This window comes from Carassius carassius, chromosome 9 (assembly GCF_963082965.1).
Source record: "Carassius carassius chromosome 9, fCarCar2.1, whole genome shotgun sequence".
NCBI lineage: Eukaryota > Metazoa > Chordata > Actinopteri > Cypriniformes > Cyprinidae > Carassius > Carassius carassius.
This window is the reverse complement of record NC_081763.1, coordinates 31,247,172-31,266,778: the sequence shown is the minus strand read 5'-3', so window position 1 is coordinate 31,266,778 and position 19,607 is coordinate 31,247,172. Positions and strand designations below refer to the sequence as shown.

At 35.4% G+C, this 19,607-nt stretch overlaps 4 protein-coding genes across 5 annotated transcripts; 1 reads left to right on the top strand and 3 right to left on the bottom strand.

The window, feature by feature from the left end:
• Positions 1-4,695: 4,695 nt before the first annotated feature.
• On the bottom strand, positions 4,696-8,702 carry LOC132149592 (RNA-binding protein with serine-rich domain 1-like). 2 transcript variants are annotated; one of them, XM_059558971.1, is made up of 7 exons: positions 8,542-8,702; positions 7,602-7,751; positions 7,331-7,516; positions 7,134-7,239; positions 6,383-6,536; positions 5,537-5,678; positions 4,696-5,257 (listed from the first exon to the last, which is right to left on the bottom strand). In XM_059558971.1, the coding sequence occupies exons 1-7, from the start codon at positions 8,685-8,687 to the stop codon at positions 5,128-5,130; spliced, it is 1,014 nt and encodes a 337-aa protein (XP_059414954.1). In that variant the 5' UTR covers positions 8,688-8,702; the 3' UTR covers positions 4,696-5,127. The 2 variants fall into 2 exon arrangements, with proteins under 2 accessions (XP_059414954.1, XP_059414955.1); XM_059558972.1 differs by having other exon boundaries at positions 4,696-5,233.
• Positions 8,667-12,477, top strand: LOC132149582 (uncharacterized). The gene is made up of 4 exons (XM_059558962.1): positions 8,667-8,865; positions 9,320-9,965; positions 10,493-10,639; positions 11,031-12,477. Exons 2-4 carry the CDS (start codon positions 9,369-9,371, stop codon positions 11,898-11,900), a joined length of 1,614 nt encoding a protein of 537 aa, XP_059414945.1. The 5' UTR covers positions 8,667-8,865; positions 9,320-9,368; the 3' UTR covers positions 11,901-12,477.
• A 636-nt stretch (positions 12,478-13,113) lies between these two features.
• On the bottom strand, positions 13,114-14,455 carry LOC132149599 (NAD(P)(+)--arginine ADP-ribosyltransferase 2-like). Its single transcript, XM_059558983.1, has 3 exons — positions 14,382-14,455; positions 14,084-14,188; positions 13,114-14,008 (listed from the first exon to the last, which is right to left on the bottom strand). Exons 2-3 carry the CDS (start codon positions 14,132-14,134, stop codon positions 13,283-13,285), a joined length of 777 nt encoding a protein of 258 aa, XP_059414966.1. The 5' UTR covers positions 14,135-14,188; positions 14,382-14,455; the 3' UTR covers positions 13,114-13,282.
• A 2,214-nt stretch (positions 14,456-16,669) lies between these two features.
• On the bottom strand, positions 16,670-17,894 carry LOC132149600 (NAD(P)(+)--arginine ADP-ribosyltransferase 2-like). The gene is made up of 3 exons (XM_059558984.1): positions 17,741-17,894; positions 17,491-17,595; positions 16,670-17,416 (listed from the first exon to the last, which is right to left on the bottom strand). Exons 2-3 carry the CDS (start codon positions 17,539-17,541, stop codon positions 16,700-16,702), a joined length of 768 nt encoding a protein of 255 aa, XP_059414967.1. The 5' UTR covers positions 17,542-17,595; positions 17,741-17,894; the 3' UTR covers positions 16,670-16,699.
• Between the last annotated feature and the right edge of the window lie 1,713 nt (positions 17,895-19,607).

Genomic DNA, 19,607 nt, shown 5'->3' with positions numbered 1-19,607 from the left:
AGTGCTGAAAACCCGCTTCTTTATTGCTGTCTGATGAAGAAGAATAACAAAAACACAATGACTTCTGCTTCAGCAAAAATCTTCTGGTGCAACTGACTGTTAAGTGTACAATGAAAGCAAAAAAAAAAACACCTTTAGAGAGGAATCATTCTTTATTAGTTAAATCAATATTCTAAACAACGTCGACACTCATTGCTCAGTACATGAACAGATTTTCTATCACAGTGACAAACACTAAATAATTAAGACTTTTCAACGTCTACCATACGCACTCATTTATCCTTTGCTGGGCAGCCTCAAGAAAAAAGAAAGCGAAAAAAGAGAACACTTTTCAAATCAAAAAATCAATTTCTGTCTCCAGAATGAGCTATTGGAGGAAACCACATTCATTTATCTTCACTGCGGGACGGTGTAACAGGCTGCCATCTGGAGTGCTGTAACTGTGGTGCATATATATTTAAACTATACAACGGGGAACATATTCGTAGATAAGCTAGCTAGATGACTTAAAAATGTATGATTTCTGTCTTAGACAAGGCTGTATTCACCTGTCTCATTACACCAGGGCAAACTGTGAATGCTTAATGCTGTGTTGGTGGTGAAATGTAAAAATTATTTATTATAAGACTGAAATGGTCACTTTCCATTACAGCGTTCATTTTCAAAACTGTGGCTTTTTTTGTGGCCATGTCTGTAAGCCCTAAGGAGCAGTTTGAGGCACGTACACTTGCATACTCATTAAAGTTGATAGTTAATTTACACATTTAAAATGCATGATCTTTCAATTGCAAGGTAACGGATAAAAAATATTAACTTATGTTGTTTGCAAGGTCACACGCTCTGTCCAATAAAGACCTTGATAGAAATGAGTGAATCCATTATTTAAAAAAAAATGAATTTAAGTGAACAAACTCTGGCTCACTTCCATACACAGACTTAAACACTCAAATGAAACATGTGACTATTTTTCTATCTTAAAAAATGTATAACATGAATACATACTGCGGTACTGGGTATATTACATAAAAATTACATGAGGAAAACTGTAGTCAGTATCTAGTATCTAGATTGCTCTTTTTAGATCATGTATTCTGACTACTTTTAGATTACCTTTGACCTATCTTGCTTATTTAATTGGGATTATTGTTAAATAATAATTGAGAAATAAAATATGTGACCTATAATCAACATCATAAACAACATGCAAATGTGTTGTTCAATTATTGAAATATTAGCTTTGGGGATTTCAAGTTAATATTTTAGGTTAAAAAAAGTTTGGGAATCCCTGCATAACATGAACAAACATTAATAAACATGAAAACAGCGATGACAAGGTCAAAGTCTTCCACATTTTAAATATTTTTTTGTCAATTAAACATCAGCAGTGTTTATTAACTTAAATAATTATTCATCTCATAGATTGTGGAATTGACTGAGAGGTGCTTTAGTTCTCAAATTCAGATGCATTTGTTTGCCAATTAAAGTACATGGCCATTCTATATTGTTATTAAAAGAAGAATTAGGGAGAATCGATACATTTGTCGGGTAATCCATAAAAATAATCTGATTATGAGCATTTTAAAACAATATAATTGCAAGTGCATACATGTCAGTACATTTGCATTTCAATCCAAGGTTGTTGTTTTTTAAAGTGTAATTCTATAAAGTGTGTGTAACAGTAATCAAAATGCTCTTAATATGCAGTTATTTTGTGGAGCAGCTTGTAATTATGCATATGGAATGTTCTTGCTGTTGTAATCAGTTACATTAATATGGACCCTGTAATGTAAAGTCTTACCTAATCTTAGTTTTTTTACTTGATGAGTAGAATGTTCTGGAAATAGGAGCCTGTTACTGATTTAAGGTTAATCTGTATAACCTGTGAGATCTCTGTCATGTCAGTGAAATATAGGCAAAAGGCGTGTAATATTGAATGTTAGATATGTACAGAATACAAATGAAGCAAAACTATAGACTAGGATGTCAAGGTGCTGCTAAAGTGTCTGTACTGTATATCATCCAAACTGATATTTCTTATTTCTTATTTGTTTCTACCATTTTTGCCTCTGTCGTTTTTCACCTAAATTGTCTGCACGGATCGTTCACTTTACAACATGAATTGCAAAAAATGACAAACTATAGATTCCAGAGTGGCAAATGTATCGTGACTCATGTCTGAATGTCACTGCTTTGGATGGTTTGGTATTTTGTATAATGCAGAGGTTTGTACATTTTTAAGTGTGTCTTTTGTGTTCATATACTTTTTGAGGCCACTAGATGAAGGGCCAAACAAAAACCAATAATACGTTTTTTCATTTCCAGCATTCTTCTCTGAACAATCATAAAGCTAATGTCTTTTACTGCCAATGTATTGATATGACAGATCATTTAAAGCCACGATCAGACTTCATGCAAAAAAATAACAAATAAAAGGGTAAGAAATATGTTTCCTGACCCTTTAATCATTTTGATAAGATCATGTCTGCACATATTTGAATGAGGATATTGTACATATTTAATTTGAATAAGTCACTGAGGCTGTTAAGCTTTGACGTGTGTACTAGAATGAATGTATGCGATCAAATATGGAGCATATTTGCATTGTTTCCTGTACACAGCCATCTATTTTACAGTTTCTTTAAGATGTTTGGCTGATCAGCAGTGAATCTTATGTAGGCCAAGTAAATGTATTGTGTATTTTCAGTGAATGTACTGTATGTTATGGAAAATAGCATGCAAGTTATTCTGATGTACGTAGCTATATTTTCTTGAACACAGTATTAAAAAAAGTATCACCTTTTACCTATATTAAATATCTGAAGTTATATATATATATATATATATATATATAAAACCCTAATACATTTTTTTTTAACATAATGCTTTTCTTAATTTACAATAGGACACAAAATAATGTAAAACATGCAATAGAATGTAATATATATATATATATATATATATATATATATATATATATATATATATATATATATATATATATATATATATATATATATTTGGATAAAATATGTAGATTTTTATGGTGAAATATAAGCAAAACACATTGATAAATCTAGTTCAATCACCTTCAATCACCAAACACTCTTGGACATGACATTTAAGCAGCTTGAAGTAATTAGTACTTTAAAACTGGTCTACAAGCAAATTCAGTGATCACAATCACAATGTGGATCACATTCCATCACTTTACATTAAACCTCATCTGCAGCTGAAAATGCCCTTTTTTTTCCCGGGTACAATTCTCCCTACCGCTTCCTGTGGATTGTGCCTGACAGCCACAAGCTTGTGACCCAACATGCCTCATTACCCTTGACACATACGAGTCAATCTCCAGCAGGCCACAGATACAGAAGCTCATTTCCAAACACGAGCGTCTGGGCTTGTCAGCCCCGGGGATCAGCTGCTGATAAAGTGCTGTTTTAATGTCCATGTTAATGGCTGAATTAAATGAAGAGGCACAGAAGTCCAGCTGAGCAGGTTTGGCTGTTTAGCTTCAGCACTTATAGCACGAACGTCACTGTATTTCATGTTTTCACCGGTGACCAATTACTCTGGCATATTTTTCCCCAAGTATAAATCTTAATTAGACTTAAGCATACCGATTCATATTAATGACCAACGCATCAAGTTTTGCCATGTTTGGGCTCTGACATATTTTGAGTCAATCACATTAATGCCATGTGAGCAATGTTGCCTTCGCATGCTATCAGAATGATCATAAATAACAGTTTTCTAAGCAGAAATTGGACATTAAATGGTCTCTGAAGTCATATTTACAACTGTGAACATTTAAACACTATTTTATGGTATTTGATATGCAAATTTCTAAGGCTGCTAAATGCTCAACATGAGCAAAACTGCTAAAAAACCTATTGCACAGTCTATTAGCTGCCTTGTGTTGTCTGATTGATGCTGTTTTAGTAGTAAAAGGCCTATTAGTATAGATGTAAAAATGTGCACGTTCAGATCATGCTTCTCATATATTTTTTGCTAAAATCTTTACTGATTTTTATAAAATTAACACAAGAATAACATTTCTATTGATGAACGTCAATACTTGATTATCCATAAAACAATTTTTACATGTAAAATGAATCAAATACGATCCATCAGGCTTTTGAGGAACATTTATTTGTTCATCTCACAATCTTTTTTGAATTGCATTGCATGGTTTTAAAACTACAAAGCTTTGATCATAAAACTAGCATTTAAATATCTTACAAAGACATGTTGGGAGATCTAGAGTTACGACTGATATTATCTGCTATACTGTTATAAAGATTGACTTAAATTACACGCTACAAGGATTTCATTTACAATTTTAGTGTAAATTATAAATGTAATTTTCTATTTCAAATTTGAAATTAAATTATATATATATATATATCAGCATCTGTACCAAACTGCATATTTTTGAGCCTCTGAATATTTTTTCCCTCCTTATTTCTCTGTCATATTACAAGCCTGATGTATCAAATATAATAAACAAAAAGCATTGTATTTTATATCTTCTAGAAAAGGTTCATTAAGGTATTCTGTTCATAAATTTATATTTTTCTGACTATAATTTAATGTCAGGCTTTACAGGGTTAAAAGAACATTTCTTTTTACTTTAAGGAATAAAGACAAAGGTTTGAAACAACGTAAGGGTGAGAAAAATGACAGCCCTGAGGATTTCAGTTGTTAAACTGGTTTATTGATTTTCCATTTTCAATCTTACATATCATCAGATTTTACAGGATTAGGTGGTGTTCTTCAGAGATGAATTTTGTGGAACTGTAATAGTTTGTAATAGCAAAAGCAATTCGGTGAACAAATGTTAACATTTGGCAAAAAAAAAAAGTTTGCTCTTTTAATCCCATGGACATAAACCAGTAAAAAGCTGTATTTCTCAAAAAAAAAAAAAAATTCAGTAAAATGGAGCATCTAGCACAAACACAAAACCAATAAAAATTCACCCTAACGTCGATGTTATAAAACATGGCCTTCACATACAATCCTGAGGTACTAGAGAAAAGGAAAACATCTGGATTATTTATCTGTTGTTTTCAACTAAAATATGAGCGGGCCAAAAAGACAAGCCATTCGTGAGAATGCAGAGTCTTGCTAACGGGACGAGTTGGAACTGGAGCGGGAACGATGTCTCCTGCGACCCGGAGACCTGGATCGGGAACGTCTTCTCACGGGTGAGCGGCGTCGAGGAGACCGAGACCTGGGAAAAGGACGACTGTCAGCTCTGGCAAAGATAAATCACACACACACACACACACACACACACACACACACACTCTAATTAACTGATAAGACACATAAAAGGCAGGAAGTCTGTCTTCCCTGTGAAGCATGAGGACGAATAAACAGAAATGCCAGGTGAAAGGACAGATCGGTTATTCACAAACAGATGTGAAGTGAGGACTAAAATGAAATTTAGAGTATTGGACACAGATTGGTTCCTATCGACCTGCACAGAAAACACAACATGCCAGCAGGACTAAAATGTATTAAAAGCGCCAACCTTCTCCTCATGCGAGGCGGCGTGCGGCGCCACATGGGCGGCGGCGGAGGCATTCGGCGCGGAGGGGACGGTCTTCTCGGGACAGGTCGTATCCTCTGGGCCAGGACAGCTGTGGCTGTGATTTCCTGACCGTCGATTTGACCTGAGGACAGCAAGAGAGTTAGAAACCTGGTGAACCGACTCACTGAACACTATGTTAGTTAGCTTTATTATAACATTTAGTTTAATTCTTTACATTTTTTCCTGATTTTATTTCAATGTCTAAAGTTTTGGTCATTTTCTTTGGTCTTTGATGTGTTACTTTAAATGTCTATTAACAGGGTTTCTAAAAGGTACACTGAAGACATTAAGAACAATTAAAGAAAACTTAAAAACAAGATTAAAGGGAAATATATCAATATCTTTTGTAAGTGTTAATGTTAAAGGATAACAATCAGTAATATTAGCAACACTTCAAAGTCCAACCAATTTTCATTCGCCTTTCAATAATTTTATACACAAAAAAATAGCTTAACTAGAATATAGAATAGAATCTTTTACGGTCCCTTCTGATAAACTCATTTAATTTTATTCAGTTTCTCAAAACAAGACTTCAAATCATCAATTTTGCATCTCAAATTAAGACCCACAGAAACCCTTTTAATTTATAATAATTTCTATTTCAGTATTAGTTTGTTATTTTAGTACGTCAGGTTAAATTGAAAACGAGGAATGATATCTTGTTAACTAGCTAAAATAAAAGTTTTTGTATCATTTTATTTCAAATTCATTTTTTATGGTTTTAGTTAATGATAACAACCCTGCAAGTGATTCAGTTCAGTTGTTTTTTTATCTGGCCACACATACCTCCATCCATGTGTTTCAGGGCTTTCTGGGCGTCCTCTGGAGACTCATATTCCACATAAGCGTAACCCTTCGACAGATTCGGGTGTAAACGGTCCGGAGGCATGTCAATCATCTTGATCTTGCCATAAGTCGAAAAGATCTCTTGAATATGTTCCTAAGGCAAGTGCCGAAGCAGATCAGCAAAAATCAATACAGCAGAGATGAGTACTGAAGAAAGAATAAGTACTGGTACATTTAAGTTTAAAACATCGTATGTAATTTATGAATATACATTTATGAATAATCCAGAATTGTGCAGCTTTATTTTTGCACATAAACAGCTCTTAATCGAGTCTGAATTTTGATCATGGTATTCAGGTGCAACAAAATGCTTTGCAGAAAGTGACACATGATATCTAAAATTTTTAATTCTTTTATTTTTAATCATATTGGAATCAAAACAGGGAATCGATTATCAGAATCGGAATTGATAATATTCAAATAATACCCAAGCCTACATGAGACCACTGGATGGAAAAAAATGCATGTAGTATCCTTAAGAAATGCTAAATAAAATGGCAACATACTTTTATTTCATGTATTTATATACTATTAAACATGTTTAATAGTGTATTCGAGTTCCTGTTATATCATGAAATTTCACTGGTATTGACTACAAAATATTTCGGATCATGAGAACATTTATAATACACAGAACATGTTCAATAAAAGCGACCGATTGAGAAGCACCAGAGCTGATGTTGAACCGTACCTTGGTTATGTTCCTGGTGAGTCTTCCCAGATGAAGTTTGGTGGGTTTGGGGCTCGGGCTCCTCCTCTTCCTCTCTTTATCATCAGTCCGTTTTTGTGATTTGGAACTGGTTAAAAGCAGAACGCTTGGTTTTCTCACCATTACCTACTTAACATCATTTGAATAAAGTGTTTGGGGTCAAAAAGCCCAGAACCTACTTTGATCGCGAGCGGCGCCGGTTGTCGTGCCGCCGCCGGTTCGGACTGGGAGACCCGGAGGACCCGGATGAACTGGACGAACGGGAGGAACTAGAGGACCCAGAGTGGCTGGAACCAGAAGAAGAGCTGGACCCGCTGGACGAGCCCGAGCTGGATCCAGAGCTGCTGCTGGAGCTGGAGCTGGATCTGAGGTCGAATGAGACACACTTGATTCGAAAAAGGTGAACGTATCTCATAACTAACATGAAGCCTGAGCTGCACCCCGTCTGACCTGCTGCTGCCGGTGGATTTGCTGCGGCGCTTGCGGATCTTGTCTCGGCCGCGCTCCTTCTCCGCCCCCTCTTTCCCAGCAGTCTTCTCCTTCCCTCGTTCCCTGGGTTTGTCCTCTGAACGCTCTCTGCGCTTGGTCGGTGATGGAGCCCTGCGTGAACAAACAAAACTATGGCATCACATTTATTTCAAACAGCCTGTGTCTCCTAAACTAGTGAGCTGTCCCACTCATAGTGTACCATCTGTTTGACTCTTATTATTTTTTATTATGATGTTGTTCATTGTTACGGTTTACATTTGTCATCGAAAGTTGCATAAAATGGTTTGTTCTTTATAAAATGACATTTTAGTATTGCATTGTAAGGTGTATATTATGGATTTATAAATGTATATTTTTTCGTGCACAAACATTTAGAGCAAAATGTTAAGATTATTACTAAATTGCTAATTTATTACGAAGAACACCATGGCTCATGATTTAAAAAAGGATGATAGATAGATAGATAGATAGTAACCAACTTGTTTTTGTTTCAATGCAGTGAACTTCATATACATCGAAAGCTGATAGTTCAGAATAATCCAAGCATAAAAAAAACAATCATTTTAAATATGTTACTAAAATAGTAATCTAAGAAATGCACTGCATTGAAATTCCGGCCTTATAAGTATAAAAATATATATTTTATTATATATAAGTAGTAATATGAATCCTTAACATTTGACGGCTTTGTTTATTTTCCTCAAGTTACGTTTATTGATTCAGTTTATTTCACGCGCTGAGCTAATGCTAATCCCGCCTATATTGAACTGGATTGGGGAAAATGTCGACAATTAATAATAATAAACGGTGCTAGTATCTCTCTGCGTGCCCTCAACCTCATATATGACACAAAAACGGCTACGTATTATAAATATTAATTAAAATAAAGACTCGAACTTACATGATGAATGAGCAGAACGCGACACACTCAACGCCGAGCGTAACTAAGGTCGCGTCTTGTTGACGCTTGCGTGAGCACGAAGCCGTGACGATGTTGATCCTGCGACAGGCGCACGGAGGCGGGGCGTGTGTAAATGCAATGGTCATAAAGTAAAGAAGTAATGTGCGCGTTACAACCATAGACTGTATAAAAACAAATACAACGACACGTACTGTTGTTGTGTTGACATTTTCAGACGCACGTTACGGATAAACACGGATATACTCTAATATGGAGCAGATCGTTGCTTTGAACATAAATAGCAGAAGAGCAAAGTCGCAGTAGGTGAGGAATCCTGGATTTCCATTGTGTTTTTAGTGCACTTCCCCATGCATTGTTGCTACATGGATGTAAACTTGCTTCAGCTCACTTCAGGGTTTTTTGTTGTTGTTTTTTGTTGTTGTTGTTGTTGTTTTTAAAGGGCAGCTGGTCTAACATTTTTTTTTAAAGAAAACCTTAAACCAGTCTAAGGTGCTTAGCTGATCCTGGTGGTCTGTTTTCCTGGTGTTTGTCACCCTGGCAAACCAGTTTGGAAAGTGATAGCATTACTGTTGGGAATCTAAACAAATAATACGCAATATGCATTATATTCTTATACAGTATATATATATATATATATATATATATATATATATATATATATACTGAATATATTGTTCAGTATATATATATATATTTCATTCTGAATCTGAACATAATTTTCTAGGTGATATCACTTTTGTTTTTGACTTGATTTCAGGATCTGCGCTAACCAGCCGGCTGTTTAGTGTCAGTGCTGTGGTCTCAGCATGGGCAGACTGGACGATGCAGCCAAGCGCAAGGTGGTGGAGCTGCGGGAGGCAGGTTTGAGCTTCCGTAAGATCAAAGCTGTGCTGGAGCTGGAGAACATCAAGGTGTCTGCGCAGGCCATCTATCTTTTCCTGAAGGAGTTTCAAGGGAGAGCTCGAAAGGAGGATGGAGTGGCTGTGAACAGCAGCAAACTGGTGCAAACGGCAGCCAGAGACGTGGCCAGCTCTGAGACGCGGCCGGCCGGCTGGAGTGATCAGCAGCTGAGGAACCTCCTCCGAGAGGCTTCTCGAGTCACTGCCTCCCATCAGGCTGGATCGTCCTTGGATGCGAGAGGAGGACGGTCTTCCAGAACGGGTTCGGCAGGTGTTAGTGTGACACAAGGTGGGGAGAAAGATGAGGACATCCGGATTGTCAGCGTCACATCATTGGCACAGGGCACTCAGCACGCTGGCGTCCAAGGGCCGCGTTCAGGACTGGGAACGGGAGCAATGAGTGCTGCTAATCATGTGAGACGACGACACACACCTTCACCTGCCAATCCTGTGCTAGTGGCTCGTAAACGGCTGCTGGATAAGGCTTTGCTCCACAGAGCACGGGTGGGTGGAGTCTACTAGCATATACATACACCACTGCTCATAAGATTGGGCTCAGTAAGGTTTTTTTTTGTAGAAAAGATATATCAGCATGGATGCATTTAAATGTATTAAGAGTAACAGTAAAGACATTCATACTTTAACAAAACATTTCTATTAAAAAACAAAATGCTGTTCTTTTGAACTTTTAATTCAGGGAATCATGGGAAAAAATATCACAGTTTTCACAAAAAATATGAAGCAGCAAAACTGTTCTCAACATTGATAATAATCAGAACATTTTTCAATTATTTAAAAAAAATCACAAGTTATTTATTTATTATAATTCTAATTGTATATTATATTACTGAATTACATTAATTAAAAGTTTTTAAACGTGCACATTACATGGTATTATACTTCATAAAAAAAAGCGATGCAAAAAATTCTTATTTATATATAATTCACAGAAGACTTTTTTGTTATAATATTTAATTTCCAAGTGTTTTTTTTTCCACCTTTAATAACTTGCATGTATGTGTTTTGTGAAGGTCAGAGACAGCGTTGCTCAGAGCGGCCCGCAGGTGTCGCTGTCAGTTAGACGAGACCCGTCCTCTTTCTCTGGGTCTGAAGGCAGAAAGCTTGCGTTACCTCAGACAGCTTCTTATGACCTAACTACAGCCAGACCTCCAAACATGGTGAGTTATCAAACATCATCATCAGTCCAGTACTATTATGATTAGAGAATTCGTCACCCCAGTAAACGTGTCACCAGAGAAGAGATCTCACTAAAGAGTTATTTTGATTTAAAGAATACTAGAACACACAAAACAATGATGTACGAAAAAATAATTTACAATGAACAACAGTGCAGTATTTCAAAAGTATTTGTAAATTTAGATTTCATGGTGACTGAAAGTGTCCGACAACCAATATCCTGAATGATTTGAAATTTATTTCATAAAATATAATAAAAAATGTAATGTTAATAATAATAATAATGGTTAAACTAATACAGTATAATATATTGTTAATATCATTATTCTCATCAGTATAGATTTAGGGCTTAATACGATTTTTATTTCCCAGAGATCCTTGCACCAAGGAGCCAGTCCTCATAGGAGGTGGATTCACCAGCGGGTAAGCGTTCCCATTCGCGCTCCTCAACACTCACCACGTGTCAGCATCCGCCTCCCTGACCCATCCACTACTGGGACGACGTCCCAAAATCCAGCCCCCCCTGCACGGGTCCAAAATGTGAGCAACCAGCCCTCACCTCCTCCCCAGAGGAGCGGCCTGGACCCTGAAGCCGTGAGCGGCCTGCAGGAGCAGATCCAGCTGTTGGGCTCCGAGCTGAGAAGTTTGGGACTGGCGTTGAGGATGATGGTGGACCATCAGGGCCGACTGGAGAGAGAACAAGCCCAGCAGACTCAAGTCCAGAAGCAGATCCTCAGCACCCTGCAGAATCTTGCATCCAAATTCGAGCCTCTGCAGTCCACATCTGCGCCAACGTTACCAGCGTCTTGTTCCCTGTCCTCCTCTGCACCCTTCGGCCAGACTGCGACCGGTCAGGGCGCTTACGCTCAGTGCAGCCAAGCTCAGACGCGATACAACGAGATCCATGATTCTGGTCTGGAGAGCATTGAGGTGTTTTCTCTAGACCAGCTCAGCCCACCTACCATGAACGGGTTTCAGCAGTGCCCAACCTCCGGGGGGCCCCCGTTCTCCCAGGCACAAGCGCGCACGGCGACTTTCACGCAAGCATTCGCACCCAGCGCACTTCAGTACACACAGCCGCACACAGAATCCTTCACAGGGATGGATAATAAATCAGCAGACATGCCCTCCACCAGTGCAGACGGCTCATTCCAGGCTCGTAGCCCTCCTAACCAGTCCTCTAGTCTTCCGCTTTCACCCCACGAGCCCGAGCTGAACATCATTAAGGTGGAGAACGTCTGAGAAATAGCGGAAAACTGGATTTCACTGTATTTTATTGCACACAATCAAACAGTTTTAAACCATTATACTTTCCCCTGCTTTCCATTTGTGACCCTGGAGCACAAAACCAGTCTTAAGTGTTAATTTTTCGAAATTGAGATTTATACATCACATACAAATAATAGTGAATATATAAGCTTTCCAGTGATGTATGGATGTTTGTTAGGATACCACAATATTTGGCCAAAATACAACTATTTTCAAATCTGGAATCTGAGGGTGTAAAAATATTGAGAAAATCACCTTTAAAGTTGTCCAAATGAAGTTCTTAGCAATGCATATTAATAATCAAAAATAAAGTTTTGATATATTAATGGTAGGATATTTACTAAATATCTCCATGGAGCATGATCCTTACTTAATATTCTAATGATTTTTGGCATAAAATAATTTTGACCCATACAATGTATTTTTGGCTATTACTACAAATATACCACAGTGACCTAAGACTTAAGTTTTGTGATCCAGGGTCTCATTTAATTGTATACAGTAATTTTGCCTTTTTATATGAAAAGAAAATAAACATCAGTAGACATGGTTTGTCCTGTTATTTTTGTATTTTTTTAATTTCTGTTGATTTTAGCACAGCATCAGACCACGCTATAAATACAAATGTGTCGTAAAATACTCATTGGTTATGGAAATGAAAACCTGAAAACAGCAATAGTTAGTGTTTAATACAGGTATGGTATATTTATAATGTTTTAAGCAGAAACGTCTGTTTTAGAAATATATATTTTATCATTAATGGTAAAAGAAAAAAAAAAAAAAAAATATATATATATATATATATATATATATAAATATAAATGCTTAGAAAAAAGTAAGTATAAAAAGTGCTGTTTTGTACTTAACCCAGTATTTTTTTTAGAGTGTACGATAAGCCTATACGAAGTATTTGTGGTGTCGGGACAGATTTCGTGACACTATATACTTCCATCATTTCTCTGTGCGTTACATATTTGTAAATGAAGAAAAGATAATCAGCTTCTGCTATATGTTGTGGAAGGAGTCATAGCAAATCATCCTTTAGCTTGAGCATCACATTTGCTATGTGTTGACTAAACACTATGTTTAGGCTGGTAGCTTCTGTGGTCTATTTGCCTATAAATTGACTGCTCACCAAGTTATAGTAGTTTCCATCGTTTCTCATGAAAAGGGTTGTGAAATATGTGGACACATTGACAGATGAATGAACAAAAGAAAATGAGTGACAGCTGTTGCAGTGTCTATATGCTTTATTTCATTATGTAAAATCTGTTTACTGACAAAGAATTATTGAAGAAGAAATAACAGAAAATGTGGAACTGACTAATTCAGAGCACTTTTTCAGTAAAAACCATTTACTTGTTTGGTTTCTTGAATAGAGCACAGTTCAGGTTACTTCGTGTTCCAGTGCTTTTTAAAGTGTACACGGTTTCACACCAGAGATAAGGCTGATATTTTCTCGTCCTGACAGCAGTGACTTTAAACTTCTCGTATGGAGGAATCAGCACCTCTTTCTCATAAGGATACTTAGAATATTTTGCCACATCAGCACCTTTACAAGTGTAGATTTCAAAACATGATTTAGATCCAAAACCTCGTGCAATATTATAATCAATTGAGGATGAAGCAAATGAGCCGAAACGAACCTCTTTGTTCAGAACATACTTATCAAATTCAACATTTGTACCACGAAAAGTATACCTGCATCCATTTTGTGTTTTCTTCAGAATCTGTATCGCATCTGTTAACAGAAAGTTAAGGGAATACCATTTGTATGTCTTGAATTCGTACTGTTTTCTACCGTAACGATTGTCAGGATTGAATTGCTTATATATATTATTATCACTGTACACATAAATGGCGATTAAATGATTCCTTGTCAGGTAACCTTTTGGGAACTTGACAACATTTTCACCCACTTTCCAACCAATTTTAAATTGCGGTGAGCTATTGATTTCTTTCTGTAGATATTTGGTCTTCACCAGGTATGCCATTTTCGATGTACAGCCCATAAATTGGTCATCAACTGAATTCAGTGCCATATCCAGTTTCAGTTCTGCACCAGCAGCTGCTCTGTGATCCTGCAGCAACAGGAATCATAATGATCAATCATCAGTATTCATGTCTGTAATATTCATACTAGAACACAATCGTACCTGTCCTAGAGCAGCTAAAATGAGAAGAACAGCTTCAATGATCAGCAACATCTTGATTCAGTTGAATCCCTCAGATGATCAAGTAGATCTAGTGAAGATCAGATGCTGGAAGACAGCCAGAGACACAAAAGTATTACACAAATACTAAATCTATTACTTCAGTGGGAATATGTTGCACAATCATTTTCTTAATTCATTCCTTACACAAGACAATTTGTGCAACTGGTATTTTCTGCAAATTAGCAGAAATTATAGGTTACTGAAGGTTATATTATGAACCTTTATAATATTAACTTACCTGAGAATATAGTTGTCTCTTTTTGTCAGATTCCGTTAATTTTCCGAAGCTTAATGATGAGAGGAGATCAGAAAATTCAGTCGCTAACAGCCAGATGGCAATGACTCTTCAAACGATGAAGAAGGTGGTTTTTTATATCACTGATAATATGTGTGTGTGTGTGTGTGTGTGTGTGTTTTAAGAAGTAATAGTGTTCTCTGGTTTGTGTGGTTTCAAACTGGACAGGTGAACCTTTCAACATGATTTCTTGAGAATTCATAGTAATTGTATGCAATGGTGAATTCGCATGAAAATGTGCAATTTAGAGAAGTAAACCGGACGTCCCATCTCTAAACACAACCCTAACTCTGAGCTCAAATGAAATTAACAAAGGAAAGTTTTTGTATTAAACAGCTTGTATGATTGCATACAAGAACGATCATGCAACATCTGAGATGAAAAGGGGTTTTCAAGCATCAACAAATAAAAGAGTAAAACAGCTTTAATTTTTTCCCCTGTTCATTAGAATATATATATATATATATATATATATATATAACCAAGATTTGCTGTCAAGAGCAGAAGAGATCAGAAAGATCTCTGCTGTGTCACTGTGTTCGTGTGGGAAAGAAGGGACCAGTACTGTGCAGGTCATCAAAACATATGAAATGTATGTTGTAATCTTCGGGTGAAATATACTTCTTCTTCTTTTTCTTTAATCAGCTCTCATCTGTTTACAAAAGATAAGAATGTTGAAATCAAAATAATTGCTTTAGTTGCCAAGCCTGTTGATCAAGCCTACTGACAAAGTTTCCTCTTATTTCTGTTCTGGGCTGACAAAGCCTTTCTCGTTTCTCTCATCTTTTGACACTTATAATGTAGATGTTAAATATTTTTTAATAATAATAATATAATTATATAGCAGTTTAGAAGCATAAATATTTGAGAATAGGCTTACTGGGTTTAAGGCATTTATTAATTTACGTGAATGTTAATTTGCAATTATACACTAAAAAAATGAATTTTGGAGTGTTTTATAAGAATATATTATTTCAGTCATTCTACTTTAAAATTTTACATTTAATTCAGTGTTACTTGCCATTTCTTTGTAACCAACTGTGAAGTTTACTAGCAAGTTCTGAGGGGGAATTATTTCTATGCCAGTTTTTTTTTTCAGTGTAGGCCCATTATGCTGTTCATTCATCTTCATTTAATTTCAAATTGAAATATTCAAATGTATTAGTATGTCTATTAATTTAAATTATTAACATTAACCAAGATTAAGAAATGCTGAAAAAAATTATCTTCATTTCATTTTAACTCTTGCATTAAGTAATGTTAACATATAGAACATTGTTGCATTAAAGCAACTGTTACGATAGCCTATAAAGTTCTACATACTAATTTTTAAAGTTCTAAATTAGCCAGGAGTCTGATTATTGACTCTAGGTTCAGTTGTCAACAACAGAGATGAATGTAAAATCAGGTTATCATAAAAAAAAAAACAATAAAGGAGCAATTTCTTTTTTCTTAAATGACTTGGAAATATGTGACCTTGGACCACAAAACCAAGGGTAAATTCTTCGAAACTGAGATGTAAACATCATCTGAAAGCTGAATAAATAAGCTTTCCATTGATGCATGGTTTATTAGGATTGGACAGTATTTGGCCACGATACAACTATTTGAAGATCTGGAATCTGAGGGTGCAAAAAATTTAAATACTGAGAAAATCACCTTTAAAGTTGTCCAAAATAAGTTCTTAGCAATGCGTATTACTAATCATGAATTAAGTTTTGTTATATTTACAGTAGGACATTTACTAAATATCTTTACTTAATGTCCTAATGATTTTTGGCAAATAAGAAAAATCTATAATTTTGACCCATACAAAGTATTTTGGCTATTGCTACAAATATACCCCAGCAACTTAAGACTGCTTTTGTGCTCAAGGGTCACATATGTATTTTATGATGAATTTGAATTTCAAAGTCATTTAGTAGTTATCACACTACTGCTAACAGTTAAGTAAAACTAAAAAGCAATTCCTAAACTTGTTCAGTGATGTGATGCAAAACGATGTAAGTATAAATGAAGATAAGAATTAGAGACACACATTTATTCACTTTAAGGACACTCAATTGAGTCACTTAAAATAACTTTATTTCATCATGTGAAAATGATACAAACAACTTGTTTTCTGACAAAGAATTACACAAATTCTGAGGGAAAAATTATATCAATTTGTGTGGAACCGATAATTGAATCATGTCAATTCAGAGCACTTTTATTCAAAAAAAAAAAAAAAATTCAATGCAACACATATGTTTTTAGCCTTTCTAGAATAGAGCACAGTTCATGTAACTTGTTCTTCCAGTGCTTCTCAAAGTAAAGACGGTGTTACACCAGAGATCTTTATAATATTTTTTTGTCTTGACAGCAATGACTCTAAACTTCTCATACGGAGGAATCAACACCTCTTTTATGTAAGGATACTGAGAATATTTTGTCAGCTCAGCACTTTCACAAGTTATGATTTCAAAGCAAGATTTAGTTCCAAAACTTTGTGTTACTTTACGATCGAGAGAGGAGGATGTAAATGAGCCGAAACGAATCTCTTTGTTCAGAACATACTTATCAAAGTTAGCTGTAGTACCACGATAAGTTTTATAGCATTTATTTTGTTGTTTCTTCAGAATCTGTATCGCATCTGTTAGCAGGAAGTGGAGTGAATACCATGAGAATTTCTTGCCTTTGTATTGGTTTTTACCGTAACGAGTGTCATCATTAAACTGACGATATATATATTTACCAGTGTACATATGAAGAGCGACTAAATGATTCCTTGTTAACTGATCTTTTGGAAACTTGACAAAATTTTCACTGTTTTGCCAATAATATTTGAATTTAGCTGAGTTTTTCATTTCCTTCTCTAGATATTTTGTCTTCACCAGGTATGCCATTTTCCCCTTACAGCCCAAATATTGGTCATCAACTGAATTCGGTGCCATATCCAGTGGAAATATCGGTTCTGAAACAGCAGCTGCTCTGTGATCCTGCAGCAACAGGAATCATAATGATCAATCATCAGTATTCATGTCTGTAATATTCATATTGAACACAAGTTTACCTGTCCTAGAGCAGCTAAAATGAGAAGAACAGCTTCAATGATCAGCAGCATCTTGATTAGGTCAAATCCCTCAGATGATCTAGTAGATCTAGTGAAGATCAGATGCTGGAAGAAAACCAGAAACAAAAAAGACTTTTACAAATACTGAATAAAATGTTTAAATTTGTATTGGTATTTTCTGACATATAGCAGAAATGTTTGAAATAATGACTTAAGTCTGTGATGTTCACTAATGGAATTGTAATATTACCTGAGAATATTGTTGTCTCTTTTTTTAGATTCTGTTTTCTTTTTTTGTTATTTTCCAGGATCGCATGGACAATGATGAGAGGTGAAGATCAGAAAAGTCAGTTGCTCACAGCCAGATGACAATGACTCTTCAAACCGTAAGATGAGGGAAATGTGGCTTTTTATAATGCTGATAGTGTGTGTGTCCGTGTGCGTTTTAAGAAATATAGCTGAAATGTATAGTGTAGCAATCTGATTTCGTAATATTTGCATGCAATGGTGAATTTGCATGAATTTGTTGATGAAAACAATAACCTAAGCCTGACTTCAAAAAAAAAAACGTGTTTTTGATTATCAGCATGTATCATTGCATAAACATTATATACATATGTATCAACTTGTTTTATAGATTCTTAAAAATATGCATTATAAGATGCATTAAATTAATCAAAAGTGAACGTAAAGACATTTACATTGCACAGAAGATTTGAATTTCGAAAACGTCATTCTTTTGAACTTTCTATTGATCAAAGTATCCAGGAAGAATCCACAAAAATATAAAGCAGCACAGCTATTTATAACCTTGATAATAATAATTAAATGTTTGTCAAGCAGCTAATCAGCATATTAGAATGATTTATTATCATGTGACACTGAAGATTGGAGTAATGATGCTGAAAACTCTGCTTTGTATCACGAGAATAAATTTAATTTTAAAATATACTCAAATAGAATATAGTTATTTTAAATTGTAATAATATTTAATAAAATTACTGATTTTACTGTATTGTGGATCAAACAAATGCAGACTCTGTGAGCAGAAGAGGTCGAAAAGGTGCAGAAAGGTCATTTGGTTAGTATTTATGTGAACACTCAATCAGATTCTTAAGCAATCACAGAAAGAATGATTGTGAAACGTGCAAAGGTGCAGCTCTGAAAGAAGTGACATTATTTTTTTTTTCAAATAATTCAAATGTATGTGGTAATCTTCTAGCAGGACACATATGTTTTCAGCAGATAGCAATGTCAAAATTAAGGTAATTTGCTGTAGTTCCTAAAAATATACTTTTGATCAAGTCCAACACACAGAATTTAACTTTACTGTGTCAGTAAGAAATATCAGTTTACATGTCCAAACATTCCTTTTGCCATTAATTGTAATAATGCAGTGAGATTTTTGTTTGCACAAGGAGTTTGACAACAGCCAGTGCTCCACACAGAGATCTGTGAAAAATAATGTCATACATAGATTTTATTTATCAATTCATTGCTATTAACTAAATCAAACCAACATTTGGTGTGACCACCCTTTGCATTTAAAGCAGCTTTTGCTCTATAGGTGCACTTGCGCATAGTTTTTCAGGTAGCTTTGCAGTAAGGTTTCTTCAGGTGTCTTGGAGACATTGTCACAGTTCTTCTGGATTTAGGCTGGACGTAGGATAAGGTACGGTGAGAAGTGGCGAATGCAAAAGCGCAACAAAGAGAGCAATTTTGGAGGATTTTGGAGACTGGTTTTATTTGCTAAAAGGAAACTTTGCTTACTTTGCTCCTGTTAACAAATGTGCCATGCCACAAGCCATGTTAGGCATTTTTTATGATGGATGGATGCACTTTATTGGACTTCTTTTGGTTGTAAAGCCTAATATCAGACTAAAATCTAAGTCTGAGCGGTTTCAGATGAAAGAAACTTGCTCTGACTGATCTTAAAATATATCAGTGTAATGTATATCAAGTAATGTTTTTTCTAAGGCACGTTTTTATATATATATATATATATATATATATATATATATATATATATATATATATATATATATATATAAATGTATGTCCTAATTGAACTATGGCCTAATCCTGGCTTAGTCTGAGCCCTGTCTGTGAAACCAGAC

Bases quoted from the DNA above. Each gene is read 5' to 3' on its own strand.
- LOC132149592 (XM_059558971.1), bottom strand. From the start codon at position 8,687: ATGACCATTGCATTTACACACGCCCCGCCTCCGTGCGCCTGTCGCAGG. The intron at 7,517-7,601 runs GTCAGACGGGGT...ATTCGACCTCAG, and splicing joins AAATCCACCGGCAGCAGCAG to ATCCAGCTCCAGCTCCAGCA. The intron at 7,240-7,330 runs GTAGGTTCTGGG...GCTTTTAACCAG, and splicing joins CGGCGCCGCTCGCGATCAAA to TTCCAAATCACAAAAACGGA.
- LOC132149600 (XM_059558984.1), bottom strand. From the start codon at position 17,541: ATGCTGCTGATCATTGAAGCTGTTCTTCTCATTTTAGCTGCTCTAGGA. The intron at 17,417-17,490 runs GTAAACTTGTGT...CTGTTGCTGCAG, and splicing joins TTTTAGCTGCTCTAGGACAG to GATCACAGAGCAGCTGCTGT.
- LOC132149582 (XM_059558962.1), top strand. From the start codon at position 9,369: ATGGGCAGACTGGACGATGCAGCCAAGCGCAAGGTGGTGGAGCTGCGG. The intron at 9,966-10,492 runs GTGGGTGGAGTC...TGTTTTGTGAAG, and splicing joins CTTTGCTCCACAGAGCACGG to GTCAGAGACAGCGTTGCTCA. The intron at 10,640-11,030 runs GTGAGTTATCAA...TTTATTTCCCAG, and splicing joins CAGCCAGACCTCCAAACATG to AGATCCTTGCACCAAGGAGC.
- LOC132149599 (XM_059558983.1), bottom strand. From the start codon at position 14,134: ATGTTGCTGATCATTGAAGCTGTTCTTCTCATTTTAGCTGCTCTAGGA. The intron at 14,009-14,083 runs GTACGATTGTGT...CTGTTGCTGCAG, and splicing joins TTTTAGCTGCTCTAGGACAG to GATCACAGAGCAGCTGCTGG.